This window comes from Cydia pomonella, chromosome 21 (assembly GCF_033807575.1).
Source record: "Cydia pomonella isolate Wapato2018A chromosome 21, ilCydPomo1, whole genome shotgun sequence".
NCBI classification, from domain to species: Eukaryota; Metazoa; Arthropoda; class Insecta; order Lepidoptera; family Tortricidae; genus Cydia; species Cydia pomonella.
The window spans coordinates 4,763,202-4,778,004 of NC_084723.1; the positions used below are offsets into that span (position 1 = coordinate 4,763,202).

The window sequence follows — 14,803 nt, forward strand, 5'->3', positions numbered from 1 at the left end:
CTCAAATGTAACTTAAGCTATATATTTTATGTTATTTGTAATCATAAACATCACTTTAATTTTGATACTTTGCTCAATTTCGAAAACCAGCCACAAACGCCACATAACAATCATTAAAATATGGTATATGCTATTTACCACTGTCTTGGATGGCGCTGTTTTTGTGTTAGGTTTGGCTAGGAACGACGCTTTCGGAGCTAAATTTACCCCAAAACGCTGTGATTATGTAGTAATTACTCATCAGTCCATTAGCCGATTTCGGTGATATTGAAGTCATTTGATAGAATATGAAGACGACGTTTGTATTTACTTACAAATACTTATAAAATTATTTATTTAGTAAATTAGCTTTACAAAATGATCTAAGGGGATGGAGCCGCCCGGTAATCAAAAAACGCCTATGTCGGGAGACACCGCTCTTCGTTAGGCACCATGTTTGAAAATACAGATAGTACAGTCAGCATCAATAGTAGCGGATGAAACAACGCGCCAAAAGTATCTGACATCCCAGATAACTTTTCTAAATAAAGATAAATTTCTAAAATTCACGTTCAATAATATATCTTTTACAGTCTTAGTAGTTTTATATTGAATACTCCACTTTTTGGTAAACTGTTACAGAATGGTAGATACTTATGAAGCGTTGTTTGATCCGCTACTTTTGATGCTGACTGTACTATAACCAATGTTGGCCGAACGTTAATAAGAATTGACCATTAACCATTACAAATTGAACCGTGATATTTATTGTTATTTATCTGAGAATTATCGCCATAATCATCCAAGACTAAAATTATCTGGATAATTTCGAACCCTGGTTAATGGTCAATTCAATGAACGTTCGGCCAACACTGACTATAACTATTATAAGTAATTCTTTATTTAACATGATGATGATGATGATCCTTCCGGCCGATTACGACCATGGCGACCACTTGGACTCCTAGTTAGCTCGGCGCTCAAGTGCCCGAAGATGTCTGACGTAGCCGATCTTCGAGGTGAACCCCCGTGCACATTGAGGGCACGTGAGTACACCAGCACCAGCAGTGAATGGACGCAGGCTGGCGTGTTTTCAGCTCGTCGCGTTTAGCGTCGAGGTCAGCCTTACGTTGCTCCACTAAATCGCGCACATTGCCCTGCACCAGCCTGCGCCACTCAGCCCAATCTGCTGCCAAACCTTCCCACTGAGAGGGCTTAATAACATACTACAATACTAAACAATAGAATATAAGCCGTCGTCCACTCTCCTATTAATCCTATCTCAAACATGACTTCGGTCACCCAGTAGTCACACCGTACCTAATATAACTCAACTGCATTGTGCTTGCTATTTGTCTTGCTTATTGCAGTAGTATCTAGACGCGATGAGAATATTGGCAAAGTTATAGTCCAGTTAAACACGAACTTGATGGTTTGTTGGATTTGGGTTAGCCTTTATGTTGACAGATCTTGTGAGGAGTTAAAGTTCAGATGGCTACCTAATTTAGAGATTTAAGATAGAAATTCTTGTAGTAGTATTGACTCAATGTTTGAGGGTCCCTAGCAAGCTCGGTTCTCCATACAAACGTACCTAGTTACGCTCTCATTTTAAAACGACTAGCTAAATTGCTCTGAAACTTTGTACTTTCAGTAGGACTTATCCTATACCTTAATATAATTAGGGCTATAATTAGCCTCAGATACCATAGTTACAAAAAATTAAGAGAATTTTTCATACAAATCTAGTTTTTGCTTTATTTCGTTTGTTTTATAAGGTGTAGCAATGTTATCTAATTTAAGCCTTAGATATATGCCTCATGTCATTGTATGTGCAAAATTTCATTATAATCCAATAAGTGTAAGTGAAATTCGGCAGTGCTTGCCAGGGTTACAGCTTACAACTTAGTAAGCAGTCTCCGTAGCTTATATACGCCTGAAACTCCAGAGGTTACATGCGTGTTGCCGACCGTAACACTCCGCACCCTCGTTAAGCTCTGGCAACCTTACTCACCGACAGGAACACAACACTATCTAGGTCTAGTGTTATTTGGCTGCGGTTTTCTGTAAGGTGTAGGTGGAGATACTTTCCCAGTTGGGCTCTGCTCTAGATCTGAAATGACATCCGCTGTGCTGTTCGTCGTGCTCGTAGTTTCTTTTATCAGGTTTTCCACGGGGCCTCCAGTATATCGAGTATTTAGATGTGCACTTTTGGAAAGTATGTCGGATACTCTGTTCCTCGGCACCACAGTGAGGGTACTCCACCCAGCCGCTTCACTAATATGGCATGCAAATCATGCATCAAAGTCGAATAGCCCAGTTGACATAGATATCAGTCTCACAGTCATTTGATGCGCCGACATCTCAATATACGGCCTGGCACACTCGCATGCTAACCGCTAATGTGTGTCACTCGACTAGACCGAGTGAAAGTGCCAATAAAAGTCCTAAATTTACATTTTTACAGCTGCCATCTTTCTAATTCCGCAGTAATGTAAACATTGATTTGTGTTTTGCATAGATTTTCTCCGTGTGATTAATAAATAAATTAAGTAGGCCTACTAATTGCATTGCCATATTTTGGAAAACTTGTTGGACAGGTGACCTCGTTAGGTATCTGTAAGAGTAACCTTTGATTGAAATGTAACATAGGAGACCCCAGACCCGGAGAAAATGTTCTATTATTGTCATTATGACATGTTCAAAGTCAAAGTCAAATCATTTATTTGCCATACGTATGTACATAAGTATACTAGCACGTGCAAGTATACAATAAAATAGCATTTTAATTACTTACGTTATTATTTACAGAGGCACTCTTCTTTTTATGAGTTTATTGTTTAAGGTACCGGTGCCGTGAGTTCAGACAGCAGTTTTTGTAAAATCATAGCCCTTTTTTAGGGTTTTGTACCTCAATAAAAAAAGGGAAACCTTATAGGATCACTTTGCTGTCCGTCCGTCCGTTTGTCTGTCTGTCAAGAACAAAGGTTCTTCACTTCGCACTTGTCCGGTTTTGTAGATCATAATACAGTTACCACAAAATATGAATAGAAATCTTGACGCCTTTCTCTGGTAACTAAGATTTTAAGCCTGATTAAACAACGTTCGCTCGATACAAACAAAATCACGAAAGTAGGTGTATTAAAATTTGTTACAATGTTTGCAAAAAAAAATGCGCAATCATATTTTAACAAACTCATCGAATACTTTTTTATAAAATATGATTAAAAAATAACAATTTAATAACAATTGTAAAGGGAAACATAAACAAACGACGAACAGTTGCGCCCCAACCACCACTACTAACGCCATCTAGCAGGGAGTAGCAGAAACAACCCTCCGACGAGGACCTAATACTGGCAGCCTCCAACGACGAATAGTGAACCTAGTAGTAACCGAATATCCCGGTAGATGTCGCTTATACGGCTCCGCGCTATTCGTAGATCGCGGTGTTAAGATTTTTCCTGATTTGGTTAGGTCCGCCGACCGAAAATAATTTTGTATCGAATCGTAGGCAAAGATTATTGCTACCTATAGCCCCCTGCTTCCCCGGTGGAACTACGCGCTATAGCTAGTTATCGTCTTTGATAAACGTGCTTCCGTTCCGGCCTCTTACTCCTTGCCGGTTGGGGAACGCGTCGTGTTCGTCATCGTTGTACTACGCTGAATATAAGTCTATTCATTACGACGCATCTGGTTTCCCTTCTCTCCCCGCATGCACCCCCGCTACATCTGGCGCCCAACGTGGGGCGTAGCGAGCTCACGCACTCATTGCTGGAGGTGCCGTCGTAACCTATGAAGGAAGAAGGAAATCCGGAGGTGTCCACACCGCCATCCAAGTCTGTCTCACCGAAGCGCAGATCTTCAGGGCCCAGACTAGTAACCAAACCAGCGCGGGCAGTACGGAAACCGAGGAAGCCCGCGAATATGGCAGTGTCACTGACGGAGGAACAGTTTGAACGTATGATGGCAGCCATGGCACCGAAGCCTGGGTCCCTGACACGCTGCACACTCACATACGACGGAACGAAGGAAACCGACGTCGTGGAGGCATTTTTGGCTGCCGTCAACACGTATAAACGAGCTGAGCGCATATCGGATGAAGACGCGCTCACAGGTCTTCCACTCCTCCTTAAGGGTGCCGCAGCGACATGGTGGCAGGGTATGCGAGACAAGATCGTCACATGGGACGACTTCCAAGAGCGCCTGCGTAGGACCTTCGCACCTAAGAAGCCGGCGTACCTCATATGCATGGAGATTACGAGCGTCAAACAAAAAACCGATGAGACAACAGAGGCTTTCGTGTCTAAAAAGCGGATGCTGTTTTCACTACTACCGCGTCCAGAATTACTAGAGACCCAGCAGCTGGACCTCATTTACGGTCTCCTAATGCCGTATATTCAAGAGAAGGTCCCGAGAACGTCGTTCACTACGTATGACAAGTTCCTGGAGGACGCGGTAGCTGCGGAGCGACTGCGGGACACTTGGAAAAATGCCAACCCCACCTCTGCCTCGACTGCTGCCTCGACTGCTGCTTCAGCATCATCTGCGTTGCCGGAGGCTGCGCACGTTCCAGTCTCTTCGCAAAGAAAACCCAGACAACGCTGCCGGTACTGCAAGCTACCCGGCCATTCACTGGAAGAATGCGGATGAACATGCCAAGGCCACGTCCAACGCACCTGCTGGCACCGATAAGCAGACATCAGCACCACCGAGTTCCTCTTCCGCCGCTCTCGTAGCACCCAAGTTTTCTTGCTATGGGTGTGGCGCTCCCGGAGTCGTCCGAAGCAACTGCTCTACATGTCACAAGACGAGGGGAAGCGCCTCTATTGGAACCAGCTTTAGTGCACTCGGTGTGCAACTGGATACCCGTGAGAGGCCGCTAGTTTTCATCTCGACCAAAGGGAAAACAGAGGGAGCCCTAGTGGACACAGGTGCCAAGTCGAGCCTCGCGTCGCCAGAATTGTTCCGCCACCTACGGCAGGCAGGGTGTACCTTCACTTCGCAACGAGCCATCGTCACACTGGGTGATGGGATACCCCAGTCGCGACCCGTCCTGACGACTGTCGTCGACGTCGAGCTGGGGGGCCGAACAATCCCGACTATGTTCCTAGCCCTACCAGAATCCAGATCACACCGAACACTCTTAGGAGTAGGCTTCATCCAGGATGGACTCATAGTCCTGGATCTGCCTCAATTCACCTGGCATTTTAAGGGTGAGGAAATGAATCCGAACGAACTGTACAGCGAAGACTTTGCTACTTTTGGACCAGCACCTGCATATCAACCTACCGTATGGGAGATTCCGGCAAAGCCCGAAGCAAGCCGAACGGGTCAAGACAACCAGATCTATGGACCTCTATACAGGATTGATCTTGCGCCAACTAAAAGGAAAACTTATGACGAAAGAAACGTCATAACCTTCGACGGGCATCGCCTGGTAGAAGAAACTCTCTTTGAGGATGCGTGCCGTCAAATAGAAGAACAAACAGTTACGTTGTCGCCTGATTCCGCGAACTTATTCCCAGACTCGTCGATCTGCGCATTCGACGCTGCTCCGGATTCCGCCTCCGAGGAGAAGGTGCAAGCACTCATCGAGGCCAATGCAAGCGTTTTTGTGCCAAACGGAAAACCGACGACTCAGACGGAACACATTATAGACACTGGCACCCATGGTCCCGTTGCGGTACCCCCGTATCGTCTTTCACCTACTAAGACTCAAGTCCTGCGGGAAGAGGTTACCAAGATGCTGGCCGAAGGAATAATATCGCCATGTACCTCACCCTGGTCGGCCCCGGTAGTACTTGTCCCCAAAAAAGATGGCACCACCAGAGTTTGTGTGGACTACCGACAGCTGAACTCCATTACCACTCCGGACAACTACCCTCTGCCACGCATTGACGACCTACTACACAATGCCAAGCGAACTCCGTTTATGTCCACACTCGACCTCAAGTCCGGCTACTGGCAGATCAAAGTAAGGGAAGAGGACCAGCCTAAAACTTGCTTCATCACTCCGTTCGGGACATACGCCTTCAATCGCATGCCATTCGGGTTACGAAACGCCCCGGCGACATTTCAGCGCCTCATGGACCGATTCCGCATCCAGCTAAGCAACATCAAGCTGATAGTTTATCTGGATGATCTCATCGTCTTGTCCCCGACCTTAGAGGCTCACTTATCTGACCTGCAGGAAGTTTTCTCCCTGCTAAAAGAATACAACCTTACAGTCAATAAAGAGAAGTGCCGGTTCTGCTGCGCCAAGGTCAAGTATCTAGGCCACTACATAACGCCCTCAGGTCTGGAAACTGACCCCGACAAAGTAAGCGCCATTACCAGCTTACCGCCACCACGCAGCATGAAGCACTTGCTCTCGTTCCTCCAAATGTGCTCCTGGTACAGGAGATTCATCCCGAACTTTGCCAAAATAGCCGAGCCACTAACTCGACTCACGAAGAAAAACATGAAGTGGGACTGGAAGGAAGCGCAAGACCACGCCTTCAATAAGCTACGGGAGCTCCTGGCGACAAGTCCTGTGCTCGCCCAAGCCGACGAAACCAGACCGTACCTAATCAAAACAGACGCCAGTAGCTATGCTATCGGAGCCGTCCTGGTGCAGGGGGAGCAAGAGGACGAGCACCCGGTGGAATACGCCAGCCGCCTATTGAAATCTGCAGAGCGAAACTACACCACCACAGAGCGGGAAGCCTTGGCGGTAGTATGGGCCGTGGGCAAATTCCGAGGGTACATAGACGGGTGCCATACCACCGTGCTGACAGACCACCAAGCTCTTAGGTGGTTGATGTCCTTGAAATCCCCCACTGGTCGACTAGCAAGATGGGCTCTGCAGTTACAGGCTCAAGACCTCACTATTAAATATATAAAGGGAAGAACTAACGTAGTTGCAGACGCTTTGTCACGACCACACTGCGACCCGGGAGCCGCAGAAGAATGCGGAATATGCGCAGTGGCGGTCGACATACCAACAGTGCCCGCAGAGGAGATTCGGAGCAAGCAGGGGCATGACGAATCGCTTGCCAAAATAACCTCAGCGTTAGAGAGTGGTAACGAGGAAGATGCCAAGTATTGGTCTAAGAAGGGGTATTACCTAAGCAATGGGCTGCTATATCGTTACAACCCCTTTGCTGATAACGAAGATGGACAACTGGTCGTACCCGTAGCGGAACAGAAGAATATCATCGTTGTCTATCATGATCAGCCCACGGCCGGCCATTACGGGGCACAGAAAACGATTGACCGCATAACCAGACGTTATTACTGGAAAGGGATGCGTACGCAAATCGAAGCCTATGTCAAGAATTGCATACAATGCCAGCGATATAAACCCTCTAATGCTAAGCCTGCCGGTCTAGTCCAGACAACGGCGATCAATCAGCGCTTTGAGGTCATCGCCTTTGACCTCTTCGGACCATTACCAGAAACCAAGGAGGGCTACCACTGGATCCTTATAGTGGAAGACGTCGCAACCCGTTGGGTAGAGCTGTTCCCCCTAAAGCAAGCCAGCGCGGAAGAGTGCACGAATACCTTGCTAAACGAGGTAATTCTGAGATACGGCACGCCGCGTCGATTCATAAGCGACAACGGAACCCAGTTCATTAGCCATGTCATGCAGTTAATGACTCACTGCCTGAAGATCCACCATGGTTTCACGCCGCTCTACCACCCAGAAGCCAATCCTGTGGAGAGAAGGAACAGGGATCTAAAGGTACAGCTAGCGATCCTAGTGGAAAACGATCATACCACCTGGGCAGCCATGCTTCCAAGCGTGAGGTTCGCTATGAACACCGCCACCTGCAATGCTACGGGTCATACACCTGCGTACCTGACGTTTGCGAGGGAACTACGTACGCCTGACGATGTGCAGCACGATTTTAAGCACATCATACAGAACGAAAGCTTTTTACCGGAAATAACCCCTAGACTGCTACTAATAGCTGACACTCTTGAAAAGGCTAGGGAAGTGCAGGAGATGACCGAGGAAAGGCGCAAAGAGCACTTGGACCAGAAACGGAGAGCGTGCCCAAAGTACCAGCCAGGCGATTTGGTGATGGTTGAACTACATCCGTTAAGCAAAGCTAGCTTAGGTTATAGCGCCAAGTTCGCTCCTCGACGAGATGGACCGTACGTGGTCAAACAGCGACACGGACCAAGTTCATTCCAGCTTACAAGCCCTAGGGACCAGAACCGCATCATCGGGGTATACCACGCCTCCGCCCTCCAACCCTATAAAGGAACTGACCCTGCGGAGCTACCAGAGCCGGTACGGCCGATTCGCAAAAGAGGAAGACCACGCAAAGAAAACGGAACGCGGTTCTCTTCGTCGGGTCGCCTTCAGGAACCGAGGGGGAGTCTGTAAAGGGAAACATAAACAAACGACGAACAGTTGCGCCCCAACCACCACTACTAACGCCATCTAGCAGGGAGTAGCAGAAACAACCCTCCGACGAGGACCTAATACTGGCAGCCTCCAACGACGAATAGTGAACCTAGTAGTAACCGAATATCCCGGTAGATGTCGCTTATACGGCTCCGCGCTATTCGTAGATCGCGGTGTTAAGATTTTTCCTGATTTGGTTAGGTCCGCCGACCGAAAATAATTTTGTATCGAATCGTAGGCAAAGATTATTGCTACCTATAGCCCCCTGCTTCCCCGGTGGAACTACGCGCTATAGCTAGTTATCGTCTTTGATAAACGTGCTTCCGTTCCGGCCTCTTACTCCTTGCCGGTTGGGGAACGCGTCGTGTTCGTCATCGTTGTACTACGCTGAATATAAGTCTATTCATTACGACGCATCTGGTTTCCCTTCTCTCCCCGCATGCACCCCCGCTACACAATTATATTTGCAATCCCGGGCACGCACGACTGGCGCGCAGTGCTTAGCGAGTAGGGTTTCTGCTCGAGAAATCTCGAGAAATTTGTCCTTCGTCGAGGCGGGAACAAAAACTTAAATGCCTCGAGAACTCAAGAAATAAATCTTGTGATAAGTAAAAAGAAAAAATGCGTATAACAATGCCTTTTGGCATTAAGTTCGCCATTTGTACATTTTTCTTTATGTGTGCAATAAAGTTTAAATAAATAAATAAATATAACACGTGATGTGTCTATAGTGTATTTCTTTAGGTAAATAAATAAATGTAAACTTTTTTTTTCCTACATTTTCAGGTACTTTAAACATTAGTTAACCGACCAAATAAAAAAAACTGCCTTCATCCGTCCCCTGTCGTGTTGGCTTCAAGCGATTTCATATTTTGAAACTTTTGAACGAATATCCTCAAATGTTGCGCAAGCATCTGTTTGAAAAGGTTCAAAGGTCGTCCTCATGATGTTTTACAATGGGTATATATTTATATATGTATGTATGTATTTATATTTATGTATCATAGTATTTATGTACGTATAATTTTATATAGGTAATTTTGTGATATTTTTTTTGTCATTTTACTCTGTATTCTGACCCTGCACCAATTAGGATCTTTCGGTTTGGCTCATGGTTGACTGGTAGAGAATGCCTTCTGGCATTAAGTCCGCCATTTGTACTCTTCATGTATTGTGCAATAAAGTTTAAATAAATAAAAAATAAAAAAAATGTTTAAAAAATTCACTCATTTTAGGTTCTTTACTATACTTCGTTTTTCTAGCATTAGAAAAAAGTTATACAATATTGTCGTATTTTTTTATTGAAAAAGGGTTCTATAAAATTAGTAACTATTATTAGTTATGAAATCAAAATAATGTAAATGATCATATTATATGATTTATGATTGTTACCTACTCGTATTTGCCGTGACTTACTTTTCAAAAGTGTTTTTTCAATAAAAAGACAGGTCAAGATCGCTTATCATCTTTCTAATGCTAAAAAACGAATTATTGTGCCATGTCATAGCAAATATTCCAAAACTAAATTACTATTGATAATTCAAATCATCCTGATATACATATCCCTATTAGCAAAATAGCACAATTTCAGCGGCTTCATTATTACGTAGAGTAAGTTTTAATAGTACGCAGTAAAACTTCTGTAAGTTTGTCACATCGAGTTAAATTGATTTGTAATATTATTGCCTAAAAAATACCTACCATATTGTCGTTTTTTATATAATGTTAAATACCTAAAGAAATACACTATACTTAGTATATCACATCGCCGCGCCTGCACCTATTTTTTTTGTTTGTTGTTGATGTTTTGATTATGAAGTGCAATTTATGGTATCTAAAAATCTACCGTTTGTTTGATTATTGATCTCATCTACGACTCCTATAAGTCTGATTTGTAATAAAGCAAAAAAAATTAAATAACATGGTGTTTTTTGAAACTTTCAAAATTTCCCGAAATACTCGAGAAACTCGAGAAATCCTGGTCGAAAATTGCCGTGCCTCGAGAAATAAAAAATGTCGAGAAACCAGAAACCCTATTAGCGAGTTGCGAACTGAACTCACGGCGCTTTAAGTATACACTATAGCCAGATTTTGGATTTTTTATTCAGTTTAAAGCTATACAGACTTGTCTCTCTACAGCTCACGAATTCCAGTTCACTCTGTGGAGTAAGCTTTTGATTGGTGAATTAGACACAGCTATCAAAAATCGATGTCACACAATTGCATTAAGCTTGGAAATGGCTGGTGCGGCGGTTTCTCGGAATTAGTTGTCAGTCGCTTAACTAGGATGCGATTCGAGATTTAAAATACTATGTCGTCATACTATAGCATTGACTATACATTTCACAAATTTGTTTTAAAATGAAGTGATACGAGTATATTACGTTCAAAATAATGCATAAAACATCATGTTTTTATTCGAGGTTTTCTCGAGGGTATACAGTACGGGGTTCTTCAAAAAAGGAGTGTACAGGTTTTTAAAGGGTCAGCAACGTCATCATCAGGTGGACCGTATGCTTGTTTGCCACCGACGTGGGATAAAAAAAGAATGTTTTGATTTTTTTTTGGAGATATTTTAGGATTATGTAGTTGCAATGATGCTTGAATTGTGAATTTCTATTAACCTGCTTCCTTAAGGCCCCGGTGATTCGTACAGGTAAGCCTGGTAGGTGTAGGTCTGTGCGTAAGCGTTGGTTGTGCGCGCTCGTGACCGCGGAAGTCATGTTTTTGAATTTTGATTTGTTGAAAGTTAGAAGCAACTTTCATATTGTTAGCTTTTGTGTATCGTTACAAAATAAAGTGTTTTTAGACCTATGTTCGTGATCGTTTTCTATAGACCGAAAAAAAAAAAGGATTTCAATTGCTAAAGTCCCTAGAAAAAACCTCAATATTGCCAATTAAGTTTTTGGCAACCGTATTGTTATCTAAAGAAGCGGTACATTTTTTTTAATCTCCGCTATCTGAAGCTACGACTCCTTAAAAGGTTAATACATTATCAGGTCACAATTTAAAGAATATCTTCCTGTAACATAATTTGATTTAAAATATAGTAAATTCAGTTAGGTACTTTATTTAGCATAATATATAAATTTACATTCTCTACAGCATTTAACTAAAAAGACGTCGAAAATTCAATAACAAGATTGGTACGATAGAAGCTTTTAGGTAGACGTCCTTTGATATAAGACGACCTAATACGCTGTATCTCAAGTAACATTACCTATTAAGCTTGTTAGTATCATTTTATGGCTCCTTTAGTTATTTAGGTTAATTGGTAAAACCCAGTCACATTGGTAGGAAAAGGCCTTGTTCCTCATTTTCTGCTCACCTCGGTTTCATGCTAATTTTGGTCAGTCTCTCAAAAAGGAGTCCTCCGTTGCTGGCTCCTCGGTTCGACTCGTGGGGCTCCCACTCCGTAGTAATCTTGGACCACGATATTCCAGTATTCGGCAGACATGACCAGCCCAGACCAGATCGATGTAGTTCATTGAGGTATAGAGTCGACATCTCTAACAAAATGTTTCCGCACTTCAATGATTACCTTCCTTATTTTTTGCAGAATATACACACAAAAGTGATATATTACTCTTTATCTCGTAAATTTTTGTAGCGTTTTTCTTATATCGAAAAAGTATATTATGCTACAAGCGCGATTTGATAAACATTGCTTCGAGTATACAACAGTCAAATTGAAAGAGTTTTATGACTATTTTTATAAATTTTAATGTTGTCAGTGTCACATATGTAAAACAATTTGAACACACTTGTTATTTCTTCCTAGCGTTGTCCCGGCATATTGCCACGGCTCAAGGGAGCCTGGGGTCCGCTTTTGACAACTAATCCCAAGATTTGGCGTAGGCACTAGTTTTTACGAAAGCGACTGCCATCTGACCTTCCAACTCAGAGGGTTAAACTAGGCCTTGTTGGGATTAGTCCGGTTTCCTCACGATGTTTTCCTTCACCGAAAAGCGACTGGTAAATATCAAATAACATTTCGTACATAAGTTCCGAAAAATTCATTGGTACGAGCCGGGGTTTGAACCCGCGACCTCCGGATTGCAAGTCGCGCGTTTACACACTTGTAAAGAATAAAAATACATTTTACCTAAATTCTTTACAGTGCGTATGTAGGCAGAAAATGAACAGTTGTCATAATCATAACAGTTTCCCCTCTGGCCACCTATGCTTATTCTTTAGCTTAGTGACAGACGTCAAACGTCGAAAATGGCGGACACAATTTATTCTCGATAGCCTGTCCTAAGTACGTAGTACCTACATTTATGTCAGTGATGTAGTGTCCCAGACACGATCCCTTACGAGTAATTTCACACCTAATAGATACTGCGCTTGATAACTCTCAGGCAAACCTAGACTTTGGACTTCTGAGCTTCCGTCAAAGACCAAGTCTGACCACCGTTAGCGATTACACAAGACAGTTATTCTTAAAAAATAATAATTGGAATCCATTATTAGAAAACCTGGTCGGCAATAGTACCACGATACCGCTTAAAATCTTGAATAACAGCACTTGTTTGGCACAATTGCAAATGAAGTGATATGCTGCAGCATTTTATTAGTGTCGAAACCAATGCAAGTTTAGGAATATATAGCAAAGTAGTTATCAGGAACGAAGAGCCTAGGAAAATATGTATGGGTTTGGGTATATAGTACACGGATAAGAAGTTGAATATGTGTGAAAAGAATTTATGAGATTCTTTTTTAATGGCGTTTTTGCCTGAGAATAAATGTGCCTATGCCATAAATAAAATTAACATTTTAACTTAATTAATTTTAAGCATTGTTTTTTAACAAACTAAGTCCCACGGTAAGCCAAGAAGGCTTGTGTTGTGGGTACTCAGACAACGATATATATATATATATATATATATATATATATATATAATATACAAATACTTAAATACATAGAAAACATCCATGACTTAGGAAAAAATATCTGTGCTCATCACACAAATAAATGCCCTCACCGGGATTCGAACCCAGGATCATCGGTTTCATAGGCAGGGCTACCCACTAGGCCAGACCGGTCGTCGAAATAAATAATAAATATTGGACATTCTTACACAAATTGACTTAGCCCCACAGAAAGCTCAAGAAGGCTTGTATTACACCTCTTATTAATGACAGAAGTATTTTATAAAAGTTATAACCATTTTCTAGGATAAGTAATTTGTAAGTCTAATATTATTTATACCTGGGCAGAGGCCTTTGCCTACCAGTGGGAAACTCAAATAGGCTAAGAAAAAAAAAAGTCTAATATGCCATATTCATTTATTTCATTTTTATGCACAAAAGAAACCTTACCTCCTCTCTGCCAAACTTATGACGACATAGTTTCCTCTTTGCCATGCTTCTTTTATTATTTTTACTGTTAAAGTTAACGTACGTATTTCTTTTCGTTAAAAACGAAGGTAAACCGTATCGATGCTCTATCAAAAAACAAGTCTCTTTGTTTAAACCTAGATTTTATATTCTAAAGTAGCTTTTCCGCTTGAGTCTTCTTGCATCCGATTGAGTGCCTATTATTTTCGGATCGTAATAATTACTCCGCCGAAGCCTTTTTAAGTTTTCTGTTAAAAACTCGAATTGAAATATTTCATTAAATATTTCCATTCGACTAGTAAATAATACCTTCTTTCTTAAAATATAAATCTTTTACAATTGCTCTTTTTAACAAGGCAGGAAATAACTTTTAATCATTTCTGGTCGTTAAAAGTTATTTTCCTCCAAAACCCTTTGTAATGAATGCCTCTTAATAATGTTTTGGAATTTTCGCGACGAACCATTTTTCATTTTACCGAGTTATAAACAAAATTCAGGTTTCTGATGTCGCATAGCTAAATCCTGAACCCAAAAGATAAATTTAAAAGCAAGTGAATTCAAAAGAAAAAATATGACTGAATATTTATGTTGCTTTTTGCTGTGAAAGTGTTAGTTGAATATTTGTTCATCCATCACACAAAAACGACCTAATGGATTTTAATAAAATTGGCACATTTTTGTGTATAGGTTACCGTAAAAACCCGTTTGAATTGAAAACGTATTTTTCCTATTTAAAACTATTTTGCCGTAACTCTTGGATAAAACACGTGTTTAATAGCTAAAACTAGTATCCGCAAATTGCCGGTGAAAACTAGTTTTTATTAGGTTTTTTTAATCAAAACTAGTTTTCGCAAAGTGTCTTGGTGAAAACTAGTTTTCACTAATTAGGTATTCAAAATTAATTTCAGTTTAAACTAGTTTCGAACTTGCTTTAGCTAGTGAAAACGCGGGGTTTTACTGAGGCGATACGGAAAACTAGTTTCAACTAGGGAAAATGCGTTTTCAATAAAGACAGGTTTTAATGGTAACATATACATAGCTGTGAGCAATCAATATAATATAGAAAAAGCATCGATAATTAAGTTTATT

General features: G+C 42.0%; 2 protein-coding genes across 2 annotated transcripts in view; both read left to right on the plus strand.

The window, feature by feature from the left end:
* Positions 1-14,803, plus strand: part of LOC133529674 (uncharacterized) — a 98,501-nt gene that overhangs the window by 14,429 nt on the left and 69,269 nt on the right. The window lies entirely within an intron of this gene.
* Positions 3,231-4,629, plus strand: LOC133529884 (activity-regulated cytoskeleton associated protein 2-like). The gene has a single exon (XM_061867685.1). The coding sequence runs from the start codon at positions 3,772-3,774 to the stop codon at positions 4,627-4,629; it is 858 nt and encodes a 285-aa protein (XP_061723669.1). The 5' UTR covers positions 3,231-3,771.

What these genes read in the sequence shown, in the direction of transcription:
- LOC133529884 (XM_061867685.1), top strand. Translation starts at nt 3,772, where the DNA reads ATGAAGGAAGAAGGAAATCCGGAGGTGTCCACACCGCCATCCAAGTCT.